This window comes from Colletotrichum fioriniae (genome assembly GCF_027942845.1).
Source record: "Colletotrichum fioriniae strain IMI 355084 chromosome Unknown scaffold_3, whole genome shotgun sequence".
Lineage (NCBI taxonomy): Eukaryota > Fungi > Ascomycota > Sordariomycetes > Glomerellales > Glomerellaceae > Colletotrichum > Colletotrichum fioriniae.
Window position 1 is genome coordinate 2466893 of NW_027076839.1, and position 21991 is coordinate 2488883.

General features: G+C 54.7%; 7 protein-coding genes and 1 non-coding gene across 8 annotated transcripts; 2 read left to right on the plus strand and 6 right to left on the minus strand.

Moving 5' to 3' along the window:
- Nucleotides 1-138: 138 nt before the first annotated feature.
- dak1 (dihydroxyacetone kinase Dak1) lies at nt 139-2002 on the minus strand (the record flags this gene model as incomplete). Its single annotated transcript, XM_053196056.2, has 2 exons — nt 139-635; nt 715-2002. The coding sequence occupies 2 exons, from the start codon at nt 2000-2002 to the stop codon at nt 139-141; spliced, it is 1785 nt and encodes a 594-aa protein (XP_053046480.1).
- A 1022-nt stretch (nt 2003-3024) lies between these two features.
- N0V96_003569 (uncharacterized protein) lies at nt 3025-4465 on the minus strand (the record flags this gene model as incomplete). The annotated part of the gene is made up of 2 exons (XM_053196055.2): nt 3025-4217; nt 4273-4465. 2 exons carry the CDS (start codon nt 4463-4465, stop codon nt 3025-3027), a joined length of 1386 nt encoding a protein of 461 aa, XP_053046479.1.
- Nucleotides 4466-7039: 2574 nt separating this feature from the next.
- N0V96_003570 (uncharacterized protein) lies at nt 7040-8167 on the minus strand (the record flags this gene model as incomplete). The annotated part of the gene is made up of 1 exon (XM_065756875.1): nt 7040-8167. The coding sequence occupies one exon, from the start codon at nt 8165-8167 to the stop codon at nt 7040-7042; it is 1128 nt and encodes a 375-aa protein (XP_065614642.1).
- Nucleotides 8168-8489: 322 nt separating this feature from the next.
- N0V96_003571 (uncharacterized protein) lies at nt 8490-9924 on the minus strand (the record flags this gene model as incomplete). Its single annotated transcript, XM_065756876.1, has 3 exons — nt 8490-8584; nt 8749-9791; nt 9848-9924. 3 exons carry the CDS (start codon nt 9922-9924, stop codon nt 8490-8492), a joined length of 1215 nt encoding a protein of 404 aa, XP_065614643.1.
- Nucleotides 9925-14309: 4385 nt separating this feature from the next.
- N0V96_003572 (uncharacterized protein) lies at nt 14310-15161 on the minus strand (the record flags this gene model as incomplete). The annotated part of the gene is made up of 1 exon (XM_065756877.1): nt 14310-15161. The coding sequence occupies one exon, from the start codon at nt 15159-15161 to the stop codon at nt 14310-14312; it is 852 nt and encodes a 283-aa protein (XP_065614644.1).
- A 673-nt stretch (nt 15162-15834) lies between these two features.
- On the plus strand, nt 15835-15921 carry N0V96_003573. Its single transcript has one exon. It is a non-coding gene; the product is annotated as a tRNA-Pro (tRNA).
- Nucleotides 15922-17148: 1227 nt separating this feature from the next.
- Nucleotides 17149-18591, plus strand: RPL4B (60S ribosomal protein uL4; the record flags this gene model as incomplete). Its single annotated transcript, XM_053196052.1, has 3 exons — nt 17149-17353; nt 17639-17789; nt 17892-18591. The coding sequence occupies 3 exons, from the start codon at nt 17149-17151 to the stop codon at nt 18589-18591; spliced, it is 1056 nt and encodes a 351-aa protein (XP_053046476.1).
- Nucleotides 18592-19007: 416 nt separating this feature from the next.
- N0V96_003575 (uncharacterized protein) lies at nt 19008-21477 on the minus strand (the record flags this gene model as incomplete). Its single annotated transcript, XM_053196051.2, has 4 exons — nt 19008-19743; nt 19816-20181; nt 20310-20961; nt 21327-21477. 4 exons carry the CDS (start codon nt 21475-21477, stop codon nt 19008-19010), a joined length of 1905 nt encoding a protein of 634 aa, XP_053046475.2.
- Between the last annotated feature and the right edge of the window lie 514 nt (nt 21478-21991).

A 21991-nucleotide genomic window follows, 5' to 3' on the forward strand; every position in this document is an offset into this window, starting at 1 on the left:
CTTGAGCATTCTGCCGATTTTCCAAGCTGTGTACAACCACAGAAACCCCCTTATTATCCGATTCACTCATCAAGGAAAAGGCGCGATCCGCCTTATACACAAGGAAAACATTTTGAAAACTGCGGACTCGGCAATTCACTACAGCTTCTCCCATCCATCCTCACCCTCAAGGCCCGCCAACCCACTAAAGAAGCAGCTCAACCCCCACGCACCGGGGTCAGGCACCTGCTCGAACCCAGAGCCACCGACGTACACCGTCCGCCCCAGGCTGGCCTTCATGCCCTTCGTCGTCTCCGCGCCTGCCCTTGCCGCCTCGGCCGCCTTCTTGACGTCGCCCGACTCGCCGAGGACCTCGACAAAGGGGTACAGCGCGTCGACGAGGGTGCGGTCGCCGGGTCGCGCGGGCGTGTACCGCGACATGGCGTCGCTGCTCTGCTTCAGGGCCGCGGCCCAGGTCTTTGCGTCCGCGGACCCGGGGGACAGGCTGCGGAGGGCGGCGGTGAGGGCGTTGAGGAAGATTGCGTAGAGGGCGCCCGAGGTGCCGTCCATTGTGTTCTCGACGACGGGGACCACGGAGGCGAGGTCGACGACGGCATCGCCTGTCAGGGGGTTCTGTGAGATGTGCTTGAGGATTGCTGATGATGGTGAATAATGTTAGCGGATTGTGCATGCATGGTGTGACATCTAGATTGAATGGGGAAATTTGTTTCTTACCTTCAGCTCCTCTCTTCAGACCGATACCGCAGTCGCCGTCACCGACGACGGTGTCATACCTAGTCACCTCGGGCTCGGCCGCAATGACCCTCTGGAGGCCGCCCGTAATAGCCTTAGTGGCCGCAGCAGCACCGTACTTGAGATCGCTAGGCTTCGTCGCCTGCCCAGCGTCCGCTGCCTCCTCCCGCGTGGCCTGGTTCTTGGCCTCCCACGTCTCCTTGAGGATGGGCGACGACCAGCCCGTGGCCTCTGTCGGGTAATCAAGTAGCTGGATCATGCTCGGGCCGCCGATATCCGTGTTGACGACGTTGAGCAGCGAGATGCTGAAACCCAGGCCGTTGAGGCTCGTCATGTACGTCCCACTCAGGATCCTCACGGGCCGGATCCCGTAGCTGCCCTCCAGCTGCGCCGCGACCTCGGCCGTGATGCCCCCGAGCTCGAGCGCGCTCACGCCACCGAGGTTGTTGACCAGCAGCACGACCTCGTTCGAGTTGACGTTCAAAAAGGCCCTGTCCTTGTCCGTCTGATCCAGCAGCTGCGTGAGCATCTTGCCCACCAACCCTTCCAGGTCCGCGCTCTCCCGGCCGGAGCCGGGCTCGTTGTGGATTCCCATCCCCAGCTCCGCCTCGCCGAGCTGCAGCGCGCCCTCCTCCTCGCCGCTGGGCACCGCGCGCCCGGGAACGTGAACGTGCTCCAGGCTCGCGCCGACGCTGACGAGGTTCTCCGCCGTCAGCCGCGCGACCTTGGCGACCTCGGCCAGCGGCCTCCCTTGCGCCGCGAGCGCGCCGGCAATCTTGTGCACGAGCACTGTGCCCGCGATGCCCCTTCGTCCGACTTTACCCGCCTTGGCCCGCCCGACGCCGACGTCGTCGCCGACGACAACCATTTCGACGTCGAGGCCGCTGGCGCGGGCCTTTTCGACAGCCATGCCAAAGTTGAGCACGTCGCCCGTGTAGTTCATGACGGTGACCAGGACGCCCGCGCTAGTGTCGACGCGCGAGGCGACGGCCGTCCGGACCTGCTCCGCGCTCGGGCTGGCGAAGATGGTGCCCGCCACAGCGGCGGAAAGGAGGCCCTGGCCGACCATGGCTGCGAAGGAGGGCTCGTGGCCAGAGCCGCCGCCCGAGACGACGGAGACGGTCTTCTTGTTGGCGGCATCGGGTGTCGGTCTGCGGTAGATGATCTTGTTGGGCTTGTCGAGGGCTAGGCTTGGGTTTGTGAGGGTTAGGCTGTGGAGGGCCTGGTTGACCAGCTTGGTTGGGTCGTTGATGAAGTGTTTGGCTGACATTTTGAAGGGGGTTTGCTTCGGATATGTTTTCCCTGATGGTACGGTGAGATGTGCTGTGGTGTGATACCCAGATGAGATGAAGCTTTCTTCAGCTTGGACAACGTCACCTCTTATGATGGTGCTTATGAAGTTGAGAAAGAGCCAAATAATCCGAGATTGACCTCGCAATTAGATATGAGGGGACGGTAGTAGTTGAGGGGAGATGAGGAGAGAGAGCGAGAGAACATCCTCCTCATTCACAAGGCAAACGGGGGAACAACCCGAGTCTACTATATGTAAGTCGGCCCCAAGGAACCGAGCAATTGGACGACCATGACGTCCCACCCAAACTTCACCTCTCTCCAATGACTTCTTTTAGGTCCTCAAGTGGTCTTCCTCCTCCCAACAGCTTCCGCGCCGCGGGGTCGGGTGGTATGTACCTTATGCGGGGCCCGCGGGGGTGGGAACATCACCTCATCTGGCAAGCGCAAGCGCCCGGGGTCTCGCCGATGTTCTTCTGCACCGTACGAATTGGGAGATTTTTACCTCCCGCATCGCTAGAAAGAAAATGAGGGGAGTAAAATTTGAATTAGTTCACGACAGCAACTGTTGCCGTGGGAAGCTTACCTGAATTGGCTTTTCGTTTTTGATACACTGCAAGCGCCATTCTTCATTTGGGGGCCGATACGGCCATTGAGAGGTAAACTAACGACTGCTTGCGCAAGCTCTCGATACTGAAAATGAGGATGGGGGAAAGTCTAGGCGACGGAACATTGAAGAACAGATTGGCATCGTGAAAATAGAGTGTGTATATGTAAATGTATGTGTATGTAGGGTATATCGTAAACCCGAACCCTCTTCTGGATAGAGGTCTGTACACTTGTTGCCGCCCACATACCAATGCCAGTATATCATGTCAGACTGCTATCAAAGCTGGTCTTTTCATCCCCCCAAAACGCCTCATCCCATGCCGTTGCCAAATTAAATATTCGAACGAGAACCCTCAGTAATAAGCACTGCTGAAGAAACGGCTATGCCCTTTCTTATTTCATGATAAAAAAGCACCCGGCCACGATACTCAAAGTGATGGCCGTCGTAGCGAATCCGGCAGCAACCTTATCCTTGGTCTCGATCGGCGGCAACGTGGGGATCTTGGGCTGCGAGCTCATGCCGGCGTTGGCGTTGCCCACCGATGTGCCGCCCGTGTCCGCCGTCACCGGCGCCGTCTTGGTGTCCGCCTTCTTCACGAGCATATACATGGCGGCATCGAGCGCGTTCATCTGCGCGCCCACGCCAACCTGACCGTCGAATTGGCCTTTGGGCACCCACTGGAACCCGCACGCCGTGCCCGGTTGACCTTTGTAGCCCGTAGCCGGCGAACCGTTGCACGCAGCAATGGCGAGTTCGGCGCTGGGCCTGAGGAGGCCCATGATCTTGTCAAACAGGGAGGGCACCACCTGCGCCGTTCCGGCCATCCACCTTGTGAAGTACCCCTTGAAGCTTTGCTGGTCTTGGTCGCACAGCTTGAATGCCTCGCAGGCCTGCTCGAACATGGCGGTCTGGTTGAAGAACAGGGTTGTCGCTTCGGTTAGCACGCCCTCGGTTCGCGTTAACCACTTCTTGTCCTGGGTCAAGTTGTACATGGTCGCGGCACCGTGCAGGAAGATGCCCGCGTTGTACGACCACTGGATTGTGTCGATATCCTTGCAGTTCATCCCGTTGTCGACCGTAGCGCCATCGTAAATCTTGAATTCGGGTGTGATCAGGCCGACGCTCGTCTCCCAATCCCAAATCTTCTCCGCCCAGTCCGCATACGTCTGGTTGCCGGTAAATCGCGCCAGTCGAGCTGCAATGTTGAAAAAGCATCCGTTCGAGATTGAGTTCTTGTAGTTGAAGCCGTTGTTGAACGTGAAGATCTGCCACCGTAATCCACCGCCGCACGTCTCCATATCCCAGCGGCTAACGTACTGATTGAAGGTAGCCTGGGCAAGCGCCAGCCACTGAGGCTTGTCTGATGGAGGGTTGGGGAAGTTGTTTTCCGCCGCACTCATTGCCGCCATTGCCCAGAATCCTTGGTCGTCGTTTCCTTCCGTTCTCGTCTGGTTTCTTGGCATAAAGTCGGCATCATCGCCTGCCTGGTGAAGCAGTGCTTGTGTTGTTACTGCGTTGTATGTATCGTCTCCCGTCAGGCGCCAGTAATCCACCATTGTGCCAAACATCGCTCCAGCCTCCCACCCTGACGCTTTGTTAGAATATATCGGATATGGAGACCTCTCGGCGAAATTGCTTACAGAAGTACGGATCTGGCAAGTTGCCCGGTGTGTCGCCAGTGTTGTTTCCTGTGTAGAACTTCAACAAGCCGAAGGCTATTGTGCTTGCACCATCCTTGATGGACTGGTCTTGGTCAAAGTTGATCTTGACAGCCGCGTGCGCGAGCTGGCCCAGCACGCATGCTGCGCCAGCAACCTTCAAGAACCCCCGCATGATTGACTGTGCGTTGCAAGTTGTCGTCGTCGTCGGGGTAAAGATTGTGATCCGTTATGAGATATCAGACCGAGACCGCAGCTCCTTGTGGATAACGTTTGTTGCCTTTCGTCTTGGCTCTTTCGATGTTACCGTGCCAGATAGATAGTTGGCTCAGTTGGCTATAAATGGATAAAGAATAACATAAAAATAAATCACCAACAAAACTCGTTTACACAAGATGTCTCCTGGACTGCGAAGGGAAGAATTAAACAAGAGAAGCCTGAAACAACCGGACACGAAGAGAGCACTCGACCAGGAGTAAAGAATGGAATAGACTTGTAAACAAGTCTTCGCAACGGTCTCGCGTTGACGAAAAAGAAAGGAATGCTTCAGAGACAATAGTCAACGAAGCTGAGATGGAGCACAAGAAGGGTAGGGTTGGGAGGAAAAGAGAAAGAGACCAGAATGACGTGAAGGAGAGTAACAAGAAAGACAGACTGGAGGGAAAGGAGGGGACTTCCACTCCCCCATGGCTGAGTTTGGACGACTTCGTCGAACATTCAACGTCGTGACCGATTTTCTGCTGCGTCAACCCCCGTACACGACGTTTCCGAACCCCAGGCGCCCTTGTCATCGTGTCGCACCGCCATGAACTCTCCACCCCTTTTTTACTAAGGTGAACAGCGACGATAAGAGACAGGCAAGACAGGGACTGTACAGTTGTGGGTAAGAAGCGAGGCGAGCGAGGCTGTGCGTTCGGGTACGGGGAGAGATGAAACCATTGCGGTTCGAACTTGGCAGCCTCTCCGTCTCAAGATTGGCCGCGGAACCCCCTTGCGACCACAGACGTGTAACCGGAAGCCAAAAGAGACGAGTAAACATTTTAGACTTGTGTTGCCAAGCCTCCGGACGATCTGGATCTCTCTGGTGGAACGGTCATTTGGTTTTGCAGCTTTTGCAGCGGGTTGAGCAAAAGGGTTTTCCTGGACTCTGGAGCCTCCATCATGAGGAGTTCGCGATACAGAAACCGTATTGGAGAGATGGAGAACAGAAGGGCCCATCTCTCTAAACTTGGAAGTTCTGTGGGTAATGATCCGACCTTTTAGTAGATGCAGGTCGTTCTCCTTTACGAGAGGGAGCCAGAATACACTGGACGACGCATAGCTGCATGCGAACTTGCCGCAGTCGTGCAGACGGGAATCCGATGTTGCTTTCTGCAGTCCTCTCTGTGTGCAATGTAATTCCAAGGTTGGCATCTTTTTTGACGTTCGGCAAAGTTGGCTGTCACGCATGCAAGCAACGCCCAGGATTATCTGAACCACACCCTCGAGGGAACTGAGCCCGTGCGTCACACCCCCTCTCGCATCCTTCTTCCACTCGTCGTCAACGAGGAACTGCTGCATAACTATTTTCGGTCTCGCCTGCCAACTGCGATGTTGGGATGGTTCATGGCTTGTGGCTCTACCAAAAACCCCAAAAAGATGTTCTGCGCCACAAATGCCGGGTTTCCCTTTCTCGCAATGCATTACTATTCAGGGTTTGTTAAGGGGGAAAGGGCAAATATCTCAAATATTATCGCACCCCTCATCACGCTAGTTGGTCATTTCTACCTTTGATCGACCGAGGCGAATTCAATCAAGACTCAAAACGACTGTTGAGCACATGGACCGCGGATCCCGAGGTACGAGATCGACCTTTTACTCCGGACACATGGGCCACTTGATCAATCCCCATCTACGGAGTATTATTGTTTCTTTGTGGACACATTGAACTTGTCTGTTTCGTATACTACATAAATGCCCCAATTGTGTCATAGAAGCAGGTAGACTAGCATGCTTCTGGAGCGATTCGGGCCTCTCCCAGAGAGAGAAAAAAAAGAAGAAAAAAAAGAAGAAGAAAAAACAAGCACATATCACTATCTACATCCGGGGCCGACAGCCGTCAACCGTTAGCCCAGAGTCGTAAAATGACGCCGCAGAGTCGCAGCAGCCACCGATCTGCAAGTCTTCCCGTTTCGGGAAACCGTTGGACCGGTCGTCTTGCTCCTATGGTTCCGGGACCATGATGGACGGAACGATTGTATAAGAACGCATGTTAATTTACCATCACATTTGGGTGAAGTCCAGCCCGTGTAGCCTGCGATTTTCTTGAGCGATTGAGAGCATATCAGCACTAAGTTGAATGGCCTATAAATCTTGCCCAAGATTAAGTGCCCAGTATTATCACCTTCAGCAAAGTTCACAGGCTAGACCTAGACACCGTGTCTCACGTACATGAGTGACTATATCTTCGCAACCTCTTCGCAACCTTAATTGATCTCCTATTTGACAAACGAGAATGGATCAATAACCCATGGAGGAAAGTTTCGTAAAAATATGTAGCCCAAAGCTCGAGGAGAAAGGGAAATTTAACATGGCATCGTGACAAGGCCGCCAACATTCACAATGGCTGTTCCAATTTCGTACAGACGATTATTCTCTCCATACACCCATAAGTCTCCTAGAGGCTCTATGGCGATCCAGGCTGTAGTATAAGGTGATTCCCACCACCTGCTTGTCCGTTTCTCATATTCATTTCATTCATACGCATTCATCATTCCCATTTTTCCCATTCCTCGAGTAGCTTCTTGCTCTCCTCTCGCGCCCACTGCGTCCTCTCCTGCTCTAGTTTTGCCATCCTCTTGTACGTCTCCGTAAACATCTTTTGCCGCTCGATCACCTTGGTCTCGAGATATTTGGGCTCATTACGACGGCATGATTTGTCGAAGACGGCCCTCATTCTGATAGAATACAGCTGACACGACGCCTCTTCTAAGCGTTGTGGCTTCACATAAAAGTTCCTCGCAATGACGTTGCCGTCTCTCAGTTGAGGCGCCACCACCTCGTCGAAACAGTCACCGCAGACGGTGAACTGGGGAAGGAATTGCATGACGTGCCAATTTTGATCATAGACTGGGTTGTCCTTGGAACACTCTGCAAACACGGAAAGGTTTTCGATGTCTGTCACAAGCTTCGCGATGTTGGGCGCTTGGGTTGTTGCGAGAGCGAGATCCGAAGTCGTCTCAAGCGCATCGAAATACATCACGAAGCGCTTTCGATCGGGATTAAAGTGCATCGAGCACACGCTCCTCGTGGGCTGTGCCGCGGGGTGGAGCGTAACGAACAGGCCTATCAGGTTGGGAAGTAGTGCCTCGATGGTTTTGGCACATTCGTAACAGACGGTGAAGTCTGGCATCGTCGTCTGCGTGTACGGATTCTTGATCGAGTACCAAACGCGGGTATTCCGACGGTCTCCCGAACATGGCTGAATACTACTAGTCGCCTTGCTGGTGACATTGGCGACCTGATAGAATAGGCGCAAGTCCGTCAAACGATTCTTCAAGGTCAACAGCCACGCAATGTGATACCACCCAATGGAACCAAAATCGCATGCAATCGGCTTGTCCATCGGTCGGAACAACATGGGCATAAAGTCATTGCGGAATTCGGTGTTGAGGAACACTCCATTGTAGCAGTCTGGACAGATGTTGAAGTTGTCGCACCTTGGCAGACTAAGCCAATCAGCCTTGCCCACAATGCCCTTCTTGCGAGGACAATCGGGAAAGTCAGACACGCCACCGCGGTCTGCATCGTGCGAATACCGCCGGTAGCTACCCCTCGGCCCATCGACGACTGGCGCACTCTTAGTCGGGTCAAATTTCGCTGGTGGCCACACCTCCATTGGCGGAATTGTTTGACTTAAATTGGCTCTTCTCTCAGGCGATCGTCTTTTTTCTGTAGGGCTCCGTGGTCCAGCAGGAGCAGGCATGGCAGGCATGACCGCTGGTACTATCACTGGATTGTTGAAGGTAGATGCCCGAGACCTTGAACGCGCTCTCGAGGGACGCGACTCGGGATCGCGGACGCTGAGGCGGCTTATTCTAGGCAACATATCGTCATCAGGGTATGGGACAGACTTCTCCTTGATATCTCCATTATCCCTGGGTTCCCTTGTCACGGGGAATGTTTGTGAGGATCGAGGCGGAGGAGGTGGTGGAATGTCGTCAGCAAACGACTTTGTGGAGACTCGTGGAGATGGCATCACAACTTCTGCCGGGGGAGGCCTCGATCTCGACCTGGCCGATTGAGATGGCTTGAGCTGAGCAGGACTCAGCAATACGTCCTTGTCTTCTTGATCTACAATCGACTTTCTCCTCCGAATATTGGCTGTCCGGGGAGTTTGCGTGTAATCGCTACTGCTGGAGCCACTGTCATCTCTGCGTCGCGGAGTATCGCGCTTGGAATTTGATGTCCTCTTCGAACCACCATCACGCTCACGCTCACGCTCGCGGTCGCGGTCCCGGTCTAGGCGATCATACGGCGGCGAGGGATCCTTCTTCTGTGGCCGTTCGCCACGCGGTACCACCCGTTCTCTTTGGTAGCGAGGAGACTCGTTCAACCTGTCGCCAGATGCAACTCTTGACTCCTTGGGAGGAGAGTCAATATTAGTGTTGGAACGACGCGTAGGCGGTGGATTCGATGATGCATTTTGACGTGTGTAGTTATCGTCGAACCTTCTGCTATCGTCGGCCAGATTCGAACGGCTTCTCTGGGGCCGCGGTGCGCCATTCCGACCAGATTGCGAATAGTCGTAGTACGCTTTCTCGCGCCCACCTGTTGCATGCTTAATCACCTGTGGTGAGAGAAGAGGCTCCCTGGGCTGTCTCTTGTCGTCCTTTGGTGAGAAGTAATCGGCAGATTGCTGCTCTACGCGAGTCGCAGATTTTGTTCGTTCATGTTTCCGAGGCCGGATTTCCTCGTTCTTGACATCAGTCTCAATGCGTGGAAGCTCTTGTCTGCTCTTTTTCTTTTCGAGGTCTGGGCGCTTGTGTTGATTCAGATCCTCGACTGGAGGCGCCCGGTATTTTCTGCCAGTGTTCGCTTCGTAGTTCGCTCCGTAGTCGCCCTTGGTCTCAGGCTTCGCATGACGCGAGCGTTCGGCAGCGCGTGCTTTCGCATCGTCTGACGAGTCTTCATCTTCTGTGCCGCTCGCAGACTTTGGCACCAGGACGAATCGGCGTTCGGGGTTGTGTTCGTGTACCTCCATTATGATGGGGTATTGATCGGCGTCACCTCGCGATGGAGGCTCGGTGTCGGTCACGAGCGAGGCAGCGCTGCCGTGCTCTTTTTGGAGCGCTTCGGTCTCATCTTCGACGGTTGGCGGGGGCGGAAAGTGTTTGCGACGGGTGAGCCTCAATGGCGGGTCGAAGGACCTGGGTACCAGCGGATCCGGGTTGGAGGCCGGTCGGGTAATATTGGAGATGCTGGAGACATGAGGAGGAACGGCCGGAGCATCCGTGCTAGGTCTGCGACTTGGGTAAGACATGATATACAGCAGAGATGTAGGGAAAGAGGAGCCTACTGCTTGGGAGTTTTGGCCCTAGAGGTTGTGAAGAAGCCCGTCTGTAAGAGATCTTCTATGTTGCGTGATTCGCTCATATTCGGAGAGTTGGGGTGCCAGATTGGAACGAAAACTCAGACAGAATGTCGGGGCTTTGAAGGCATCGTGTGTCTCTGCAGCTGACGAGGACGGGAGCGAAAGACCCCGGTCTCTCAGGCGGTTGTCGCAGCCTTGCGCAACGATTCGTTTCTTCAGCTGAGATGTGTTTTCTGGCTGTGGGCGTACTGAGTGGAGGTAACTGTGGCAGCCGGCAATGTTTCTTTTCCAAGGAAAGATATGTACGAATCGAGATATAAGTAGCGGTGTCGCGTCAGCGGAAGCGGAGGCAGACCTGGTCAAGGACGTAAGAGTCGAGAAGCGTTCCGACTGGCCGGGCGGTGGAGGAGTTGTAGTTGTCGATATTGAGATTGAAGGAAAGCTAAGAGGTGCGGAAGATTGCTACCACGACAAATTCCCCCAAAAACGGCTGGGGCTGGAAAGACGGGCTAGATTCGAGAAGGCGTCTTGTTTGGTGTCAGGCGGGGAGGGGGAAAGGTGGGATGTGGGAGCGTTGAAGATGCGGCGTAGGTGCAAGTCCTTATTTGAACATGGGCGACAGGGGTGTGTGGATGATGAGGAGGGGGGAAGGAACGCTGAGGGTGGGAAAGTGTTGTCGTTTTGGTGCCCCTCCGTGATGACGGGGTGCGGCGCAGGTGTGCAGACTAGAGGTATTTTGTATCCCCACCCGACGGGCTGCTGTGGTACTGGGCTGCGAGTGTGGTGCTGTGGTGCTGGCTCTTGCTGTGCACGCGTGTGTTTATCCCGGGCTGGGCTCTCTTTCTTTCCCGTCCTGCCGTTCTGCGGAACGGATACAAGATACATTGGATGTTACTCCGTACTAAGGTAGGTAAGGTGACTGCGTAAAAACCTGGGAGATACCAAGACACCTCAGCCGGAAAGCAGGCACGTAAGAAGGGCCTTCCTGGTCTTGTCATCCAGCCAGCCAGCCCAGTGCTCCAGCTGCCCCGGGCGCTCGATGCCTCTTTCCAGGATTGCCTGTTCGGTGCCCTCCGCCGTCGCCATTCAGGGCAGGAACACAGCTTCACAGTCAGTGCCCTGCGGTCACCGAGGTGACACCGTTCCCAAGACGCAACTCTCTGATGTTGGATTCAGAGTTTGAGGGCACGGGAAGATCCTCCTCGCAGCTTATCACAACAAAACCTGCCGCTCTGGGCCCCGACGACCGAACTATAGCCTCCCAGCCTCACATATTCCTCCCTGTCTTGTTCGGCCAACCGACTGGCCGTCTGTCTGTCTGTGGGAGACCACCAAGGCCATTGCATTGCATGTCTTCCAACTTCCAACAACAAACAAACCTCGCCAGGTTTCCCTCTCCACTTGCAGCCATGCAGCCTATGTGTTGTTCACCTACTGACCTTACGCATACCTCCTCTCTTCTGTTTGCGAATGCTCTGTCGCACTGAGGGTCTGTTCAAGAACACAGAAATACAACGAAAAGACACAAATCATTACTCAATTCTTCGGAATGGATGGTGGCGATGACTCGATCCGAGTTGCAGCATTTCCACACTTTCTTTCGCCCTTGCTACTCGCCCTCCCCGACCTGCATACGAATGATGGTAAGATGGCCATGCCCACGGCGCATCTTGCAGATGGAGCCCTTTAGCCCCCCTCCCAACGTCCAAGGTCAAAGCCTAAGAAACGTTCGAGCGTGCGGACGGCCCAAGGCCAAAGTGCATCGGCATCGACTTGTATCCACTTTCCACCTAGTTCTCACCTCCGGCCTACCTAGCTTGATACCTTCTTGCATATGCTGGGAACCTGTTTAGGGCAACCGACGCTGTCGATTCGACCGTCCACCTGCGATGAGGCCTGGCACGGTACCACGACAGCCTGCCGTCCCTGCCTGCATTTCAACCTTTTCATGGTTGCACGGATTTGCCCTGACGGGGCCCGACCCTGATCTTTGCACACCTTTCAGGTTACGATGCCCATCTACAGATAGGTACTCAAGATGAAGACGAATTGGCTGTAATTCGTTGGTTGTGGTCGATCAAGAATGAACATCCGACGACTAGGGCAAGCTAAGCATACGGTTACGAGGGTTCTCCAAACGAGACTCCAACGGTCCATCTGTCATTGGCCCAGAGCGACAGCAGCATGCGCCACGCGGCGTTGCCGTGTACTCTTGGTGAGGTCAGGTAACGGCCGACTAGTCGCCGTGAAGGTGAGGAGCGAGGCTTAGTCCACGTTGGATTCCATGCCTGGCACCACGGTCAATTCCCAAGGCTCGCTCTTTTGGTCGACGAATGCCGACTTGCCCGTTCTACGATGTGACGAAATTCGGAGATCAACCAACACTTCTCGTGTCCCCGGACGACATTGAGTTCGTGTCTTTGTGATAAGACGGGCATAGACCCTATCCGCCCGTTACATTATACCAGGTGTTTTCGCGAACAATAGGATGAAGCGGAACGCATCGCCCCTTATCTTGCGTGTCTAGCAATAACCTATGACAGAAAAGATGCAGCATCCTAGGTCACTTTACGTATCGTTTTTCTGAAAAGTTAGCAGAGATTCTGTGGCCATGTCGAACGCCGTCCTAGCTACCCACCCCCACACCCTCCTTCAGGCTTCGAGACTCTCCTCTCCTCTTCCCCCCTCCATCCCACAACGGGGTCATGCACACGGCTAGCTGCCGCATGTGTTGGATAGCAAAAGTCTGCGCTTTCTAGAACACCCAAAGTCTCCGGCGTCTTAGAGCTGCAGCTATCTACGCCAGCTCGTCATTCAGACTACCATCGACACCCTTCCTTTCCGAAGATCTGCATTGAGAAAGAGCGGTGGGATTTTAGTGCAACGCTTCTCACGCCACAACGACGGTCTCCGTTTAACATGACCAAAAGCTCAAATTTTGGACAACTTTGACATTGCCAATCACTCAAAGATCTCAAGTCAATTGTGCCGAAGCTAACTGTTGTGGCCCCTGATTGCGGTCGTCCAAGCTCTTCAGACTCCGTGCATATTGCATCGTCTAGCGCGGCCACAAGCCTATCTTTGGGGCCACGGCGGCCATTCCCTGACGTCTTTGAATAGCATCAAATTGGTACCGTTTCACGACGCCTTCCATTTGACTGGGAATAAGGAGGCATTTAGGCCCAACACGGACCGTACCACTGCCCAAAGTTCCACAGACCTCTCCGCCTCCGGCATCCAACGTGCCTAACGCCTGTCGATATACCGCTGACAATCGACTGCGACTTGGCCAGTTGTGGGGAAACAGGCCAAATTCACAGTCACCAGGAGGTGTGCCGTTCCATTCTGCGAGTCTGTTCCGCAAGAGCAGCTTTGGCAAGCCTTTACCGCGTCAGAATTTGAAGACTAAGGGTTGACTGGAGAGCGTGCTTGAAGAGACAGTCCAAGCTCCGGTGCGGACAGGCCAGCCGCGTATGACTGCTCCGGCCGGGGGGACAATGTAGCTGTCGCACGACCATAACGGAAATGTGGATGGCTGAGCGAACCTCATCTGGTCTCTGCGTGGGTGAAGCCGCGCAAGCCAAACCTGAGCGAGAAGAAGCCGATGCCGAACAAGGCGACCAAGAGAATAGCCCCTCCCTGCAGAGGTTCTGAGATGACTCCTCTGACGACCAACAGGCCACTGATGGCACTGAAGATGACAGGATTGATGAGCCAAGTGCTATACTCGGCAGCCTTCGCTCCCGGCACGCGGCCATCTCTTCTACGGAGAAGGATAAGGCCAACGGCTGAAGAGAAGAAGATCATATACGCTGCCAGTCCTGGATTGTTTGTCAGTTGATAATCCTGTGCGATCGCTTTTCAAATGACGAGGCTCACCGATAAAAGTAACGAGCCCATTGAAACTCCCGACAACTACATACACGACTGACAAGGTACAGTTCAACATGAGGGGGAGCAATGGCACATTTCTCCTCCACCGACGATTCTGGGTCCAGGACAAGAAACCCTTGATAGGCCCTCGGACCAGTCTTGGCGCAGACGAAAGATATTCGTCGACGCACACAGCCTCGTCCTTTTCGTGACTACAGTGTAGATTTGCCAGGATCGCAGGGAAATATCCCCTCTGACTAGCAACAACGACGAGCTTGGCAGTCGCAAACACGTTGGAGTTTAAAGCACCCATTGCCGAAATGGACACTATAACGCAAAAGAGAAGTCCAGCCCAAGTTCCAAGGATCCTATTCGCGAACTCCTATTCTTGAGTTAGCCTCATAAACATCTTCGTCTGGCTCGCTTGCAATGCTTACCACCGCGACAGTACTGCTCGTCCGCATAACGTTCATGGGCAGGCAGACATATAGAGCCGCATTCATCAGCATGAAACCGATGATCACCACGATCATGGAGCCGTTAATCACGAGGGGCAGATCTCGCCTTGGATTTTTCATGTCTCCCAAGACAAAGCCAACCTGCTGTGTTCAGTTTCCATCCACTGCCAAAGTGGGCGAGCTGTCAAACTCACCATTTCCCAGCCGGCATAACACCAGAGAGCTCCAAACGTTGCCGTACCAAAATCACCGAGCCACTCCCAAAGACCGATTTCGCGTTGCTCAGGAACCTGGCCAAACCATCCGTACTCGGAGGAGGGAACACCCTCTCCATGACCAAAGGCCCAGACGCCGCAGCCAAGGACGATTATGATGGTCAGAGCCATCATCTTTAGAAACAGAAATAAGTTGGCTGCTTTTGCGCCCGCGGTTGCACCCAGGCAATTAACCAGTGTCATGATCACGATGCAGCTCGCCGCCACCCCCTTTGACACCCAAGGCGGCAGCGTCTCTTGGTCTGCTACAAAGGCCTCGGTGAGATAATCCGCGAAAATTGTCGCAATCATTGAGTTCGCCGCGGGCTTGATAATGGTGCACCAGACCCAGGTGAACAAGAACCCGGCGAACTCGCCGTAGCAGGCCCGCAGGTATTCCTGGATGCCGCCATTATTGGGGATGCGCAGCCCGAGCTCGATGAAGGAGGCGGCACCCGTCCAGACGAGGAGACCACCAAAAAGCCAGGCCAAAAGGCCGTATCCTGGCGCAGTGACAAATTGGCTAATTTGTGAGGGCACGCTGAAGATGCCCGAGCCGATTTGTAGGCTGATAACGATTGCGAGGCCGTTGAAGAGGGTGAGCTTGTGTGACGCCGACGCCGCCGACGCTGCCGGGGACGTATCGCGGGATCTTGCTGTTGCCGGGGGCCGTTGGAGAAACGGCGAGGTTTCGTCGGTGCGGAGGTCCGCCATTATCGGAGGAGCTGACTTTGAATTTGCTCAGCTTAGAGCCGAAGGGCGTTGACTCTTAAAAGCGACCTTTGAAATCCATGCGAGATAAGTGGTGGGATCCCAGAAGCTTAGTTATGGCGTGTTCGGGTTCACTCCTTTCTCAGTCTCTTCAACTTTGTTTTACGAAATTTTTGAAAAACATATAAGGGGAGGAAAGTCGAGCGTAAAAGGAGAGCAGCTCGGGAATAAAGCAACAGGCTCGGATGCCGACTATGAGCAAAAGGGTTCGTTCGATTGCGACAATGGACGCGTAGCGTTTTACCTTATCTCTGGAGCGGTTGACAGGGATCTTTGCGCCCTGTCTGGGGTCTAATAGCATGACTTCGGATAGCCTTTGGTAATCTGCATCTAATCAGATCCGGCTGCTCTTTGTCTTCCTCACTGGCGGAGAAGATAACGAGTCTCTCTCCTGTTCTCTGTGAGCCTAAGCGAGCATTGGTTCCGAGAGGGTTGCAAAGGCTTGATCCGCGAGTTGCGACATACTGACCTATCTGCAACTTCACACGAGCTAAGAGACAGCGGCCGCTGGCGATTTACCACGGGTTCGAGATAGAGTTAGAGAAAGCAGAAGAGAAGGAGAGAATCATAAGCACTAGGCCAATACCACAGCTCAACAACAAGAAATACCTCATCAGCCCTGATGGTCTAGCGGTATGATTCTCCCTTAGGGTCTTCACGACGCGTCTGGGAGAGGTCCCAGGTTCGAATCCTGGTTAGGGCCCATCTCTTTTGCATTCCTGCTGAAATTGTCAGGATGGGTTTGTTGTTGTCTGATACTGTTGCTGGGACTTGTTTTTGGCGTTGCATGGGCGTGGTTGAGTCTGGGGGCGCCGGTAAAAACTTATTCGTGGTCATCCGCTTGCACTCACGAGGACATATATGGGCTCTTCTACTAGATGTGTGCAACTCGCTGTTCATGGGTGAAGGAAATTGATGGAATCCGCCGTATATTACATTTAGAAGCTTAGCGGCTGTAGCTATGTTTCGAAAACCGCTTCTGCATGTGTTTTGGGGGTGATGTGCAGGAGGATATGTCTTGTCTATCGGGCATGACAACGCACTTCGACATGAATTCTCTCCCACCTGGCATAGGCAAGTGTCTTGCGTCAGTCAATATGTTTTGATGCATATTTGTTCTGGGCCAATGTAAACGTTGATTTCTCCTGATCCTCGGTGAATTAAACCTGCCAAAGAAAGCCAGCGAAGCGAACCGTTGCCGAACACTGATAGACGCTTGAGAAATAGAGCTTTCGTTGTTGAAATGGAGGCTAAGTGTTTGCAATGTACTCGACATTACTTGCACCTCGTGGTACGCATCAGAGATATTCTCAAATCTGAACGCCAAGGCAAGACACATTCAACCTGATCTCATATGAGATGAGATAAAATTGCTGGGTCAACTTGCATCGACTTAGGTTATAAGAGTTGGCCGCCCAGCGCATTCCAAGTTTGCGGTAAAGCGGGCTTTCAAGATCTGGAGACACCCATTGACGTGAACCTCCCGAGTCCCGCCGCCCATCCTCCGGCAGGTACCTGGTCGCGAAGGTGGAAGGTGGGGCAGATACTGTGTCAGCGCAATTTGGGAGAGCACTGTGCCTACGGCGGCTCACGTGATTCGAGCCGGGCTTCGCTAACAGGTACCTAGGTACTTGGGTACCTAGGGTCTCCGCCGCCCACACCGATTTTTTTTCTCACATTGTCGTGTGAAATTGATCGCGAAGCCAAAGTGCAAACTTCAACCCCGTCACTAACCAGCAGCCACTGAAGCCCACCGTTGACCCAGGTAAGCTCAATTTTCTTTGCTCCCTAGTTTTCTACGAAAAAAATTGGAATTCTCCATATTCAAGCAAGGCGTCCCGGCAAATTTCAGTTCTTTTACTGTCTTCCATTATCATTAACTAACCATTTGTGCTTTTCTCTTTTCACAGGTCAATCAACGATCAACACAATGGCTTCGAGACCTACCGTCACCATCATCGGCAAGGATGGCAAGTCCTCCGGCAACACCCACACCCTGCCGGCTGTCTTCCTGAGCCCTATCCGTCCCGATATCGTCCAGGAGGTTCACAAGGGCCTGGCCAAGAACAAGCGCCAGCCCTACTCCGTCAGCGAGAAGGCCGGTCACCAGACCTCTGCCGAGTCTTGGGGAACTGGTTAGTCGACACCTATCCGGAGCGAGAGCGTCACGAGGGGAGGATCTTCGAATTTCCAGCTGGGGCAAGGGAACCAAAAATTCGACGGGGAAGGGAACGCGAACGGGACCTCGAGCAGACATCTGGGAAGGGGGTTTCGACACGACCCGCCACGAGGTGGATGCCCGAGGGACCGAAGCGAATACTTTCTCGACGAATTGGAGGATCCGCGATGGCTGAGAGAGAGGACTCTACCGAAGACGTCACTCTGAGAAGGGAATAATTGTGCTGACAGAAACACCATAGGTCGCGCTGTTGCCCGTATCCCCCGTGTCTCCGGTGGTGGTACTCACCGTGCCGGTCAGGCCGCCTTCGGTAACATGTGCCGTTCTGGCCGCATGTTCGCCCCTACCAAGACCTGGCGCAAGTGGCACGTCAAGGTCTCCCAGGGCCAGAGGTGAGATTTTTTTCTTCCCTCTCCAGATTTTTCACCACCCCACTGCGGGGATCGTGAGGATCGGGCGAAAAGCGCAGCGTTCCTAACAAGTATAATTTACAGACGTTACGCTACCGTTTCCGCTATCGCCGCCTCCGGCGTTGCCCCCCTCCTCCAGGCCCGCGGTCACCAGGTCTCCAACGTCCCCGAGGTCCCCCTGGTCGTCGACTCTGCTCTCTTCGAGAACGCCGCTGTCGCTCGCACCGCCGCCGCTGTCTCTCTCCTGAAGACCGTCGGTGCCTCCGACGACGTCGAGAAGGTCAAGAAGTCCAAGAAGCTCCGCGCCGGTAAGGGTAAGCTTCGTGGCCGCCGCCACCGCCAGCGCCGCGGCCCCTTGGTCATCTACGACCCCGAGGTCGACGGCAAGGAGCTCGTCACCGCGTTCCGCAACGTCCCCGGTGTCGAGACCTCCTCCGTCACCGCCCTCAACCTCCTCCAGCTCGCCCCCGGTGGCCACCTCGGTCGCTTCGTCATCTGGACCTCTGCCGCCTTCAAGTCCCTGGACACCATCTACGGCACCACCACCCAGCCCTCCGCCCTCAAGAAGGACTTCCTTCTTCCCTCCAACATCGTCTCCCAGAGCGACCTGACCCGTCTGATCAACAGCTCGGAAACCCAGTCCGCCCTCAACGAGCCCAAGGGTTACGCCGTCACCCGCCGCTCCGCGGTCCAGAAGAAGAACCCCCTCAAGAACAAGCAGGTCATGCTCCGCCTGAACCCCTACGCCTCGGTATTCGCCAAGGAGGCTGCCCAGAAGAAATAAGCAATTTCTTACCTGGGACGGGTGTTCTGACGACGGTGGTGGAATGCAGGTTTCTGAAACGGACGGGGCTACATTTTAGCATGGTTTGTGCTTGAGGCGTAATGGCAACTAGGAAATGTTGACCTCAATTCATCAATGGACAAATGATTCCCTTGAATTCACACAACAAAAGTCTTGGTGTACTTTGGTCTGCCCCTGGACCGTGACGACTCTATTCCACGTGATTATGACCTTTTCTTGTTTTTGTATTTTCTCTCTATTACGTAGTGACTGTAAGGTAGCTACAAAAAGTTTTCTAAACTCCATGGTGTATATCATATATGAGCTGTAACCCACGTCCTCTTATGCCACACGCATGGTTTGATTCATCAGATTCGTTACACGTACGTACTCTCAAGATGTATCCAAATGGGTCCTTAACATCCCATCAGACTACCCAAGTTGCCCAACCCCTCAAGCTCCTCCTCTTTACCCTGGGCCAGGAAGAAGTCCCCAAGCAAATCCTCCACCTCCTCCACCTTCTTGATCCTCCAAAACCTTTGAATCGCATCCGCCAACCTCTGCGCGCACAAGTCCACATTCTCTTCCGTCTCAGCAGCAAAACACAACCGGAAGTAAGCCCATCCCCTCTCCGCCCGGATCGCCGGCGTGGCACTGAAGATGAGGCCGGGGCTCACGAGCACGCGATACGGCTTCTTGGTCGCAAAAAACATGAGCGCCGTTGACAGCCTCTCCCCGTCGAGCAAAGGGATCCGCTCGCCGCCCGTCGCCATCCACAGCGGGTGCGTCTCGAGCCGGAGCTTGAGCCAGATGAACATGCCGCCGCGCGGCCACGCAAACTCGTAGAGCTGCGTCTTGCTCACGACGCCCCAGTCGGCGTCGTCGGCGCTGCGCGGGGTCGACTGCTTGAGCTGGATGGACCCTTCGTCGAGGATGGTGCACATGCGGTTCATGCGGCGCTCGTAGACGCCGCGGAGGCCGGCGAGCCAGCGGACCCAGCCGTCCATCTTCCAGCCTTCAAAGGTCTGCTTCTGGCGCGAGGTGAGGGCGGCAAAGGCGGAGCGGGCGGCCGGGGGTTGGTCGCCCATGATGAGCTCTGCTACAGTGGATTGCACGAAGCCTGAGGGTTGCTGGGTGGTGACTTCGGTGATTCTGACGAGACACGGTCATGTTAGTTTCAATAGTGTTTGAGTGACATGTTGTGGTCGGATAGATGATGCATACCTCAGCAAGCGCTCAATGATGGCCGGCTGCGCCGTGATCCAACCCATGCGGCATCCCGGCGCGATGGTCTTGGAAAAGGTGTCGAGGCGGATGACTCTGCCATCCGTGTCGATGCTGAGGAACGAAGGGGTCAAAGAATCCAGGAACTGGTAGCCGGAAGACTTGGTGGGCTTGTAAGTCGGACGAGCGGCAGAGGGAGAAACCTCCAGGCCGCGCGACTTGGCTTCCTCTACGACAGCGGAAGGGTACTGCAGGTACCAGTACGGGTCGTCCTCGACAATGATGACATCGTACTTGCTGGCGATGGCGTAAATCTCCTTGCGGCGTTCCACGGACAAGATACCGCTGGTCGGGTTGTGGCCCATGCTAGAAGCACCCCATGCCACGTGTTAGCCATGGGTTCTGTCTTACCTCTCAGAGCAGCGATCCTCCCCCAAAAAGGGTAAAAGAGATAGAGAAAGAGATGAAGTTTAGAGAGAAAAGAACAAACTCACGTCACGGTGTAAATGAAATGCGGCCTCTTGCCATTCTTCTCATCCCACCCAGCCAAAACCTCCTCCAACCCGCCAGGCCCGTTGGCAATCATGCCGCCGTCGTCCATCTCGACCGGCACGACCTGGATGCCCCGCGGCAGCGCCTGCGACAGGACCTGGCTGTACACAAAGACCTCGCACAGCATACCTGGCCGTTCCGCCGCGGCGTCTTTCGCGGGGCTCCACGGGTTCGTGATGAGCTCCAGCGTCTTGGAGAAGCCGTCGGTCGCGCCGCAGCTGAGAATCACCTCGGGCCCGCCGAGGTACGGCACATCCGGGTGCAGGTGGTCCCGCGTGAACTGGCGGATGAAGGATCGGAGGGGCGGGTACCCCTCGGCCGTGCCGTACTGCAGGGCGGTGGCGACGTCGATGCGGCGGAGCGGGTCGCGGTCGTCGTCGGTGCCGGGGACGGTGACGTGCCGGGAGGCCTTGACGTCTTTTTCCTTGTCCTGGCCCGCGGCGGCGGCGGCGGCGGTGCCCCGGATGGGGAGGGTCCTGGTGCTGGTGCTGCCGGTGGTGCCATCATCGGGGATCGGAGACGGTTCCCATCGTTCGGGCTTCGCCGCCTGCGCCTCGAGGGTGTCGAACGGAAACAGGCTCGAATGCGGCAGACCTAGAATGGGGGTTCCGAAAAAGTGTCAGCGATTCATGCTTTGCCCGGGATACCAAGGTTTGGCCGAAATCGGGATTGCGAATATCATTGGAGCGTTGACGCGCGATCCCGCACGTATACGTGATGAGCACGCAACGCAAGGTGCACATTACGGCATATATTGCGGCATCCTTCCCGTCTCACTGCAAAGCGGGTAGGACAGATCGCGACAACCCAAATCAATCTCATTGATGCCGTGCAACTTTCAATGTGGAGGAACGTAGAGAGACGTAACAACAGAAAAGGGCTGTTGTGAGACTCAAGTGAAGAGTTGAGAAAAATTCCCAGGAGTGAAAGTGTGGTTTTTGGGGGGTTTCTATACTAACCTCCAGCTAGGTTCCCAATGCCAGGAATCTCAAAGTACTTGTAATACTCCTTCATCTTGCTAGGCTCACGCCTCTTGGTTACCTCAGAGAAGTGATGCTCGAGGCTCAAGGGCGCCTTCTTGGACGAGCTGCCCATGGTGGCGGCAGACATGGTGATTGACGTTGGTATGGAGATACGATCGATGGTGACGGGGATGATGATGATGATGATGATGATGCTGCTGCTGCTGCTGCTGCTGCTGCTGCTGCTAGCTGTCGCGTGCCTTGGCGGAGATAAGGCTTATACGATACCGTGGGACGAATTGCGTTGGACAACTCAATGCTGATAATTGAGTCTGTAATGTGAAGTAAAGTATACTAAAGCCCAAAGAACCACCAACAAGACTGTGAATCAAAAGCCAAGGAGGGGAAGATGAGAACGGACTTGGAAGATAAGAAGGGTTGAGAAGTAGGTAGGCAAGAGATACCGAGAAAGAGCAAGCAACCGAATGGATGACAGTTCCGTATTCGCCGTGCCCCAGTCCACCACCACCACCACCACCCCCGGATGGCTCCTCAACCCCCGGGATTACAAATCGTCATTCATCTTTCCAGCGTGGAGTTTTGTGTGTGTGAGTACCCCGATAAGGAAGCTCAAGAACTACCTCTTGATAAGGCCAAGCCAA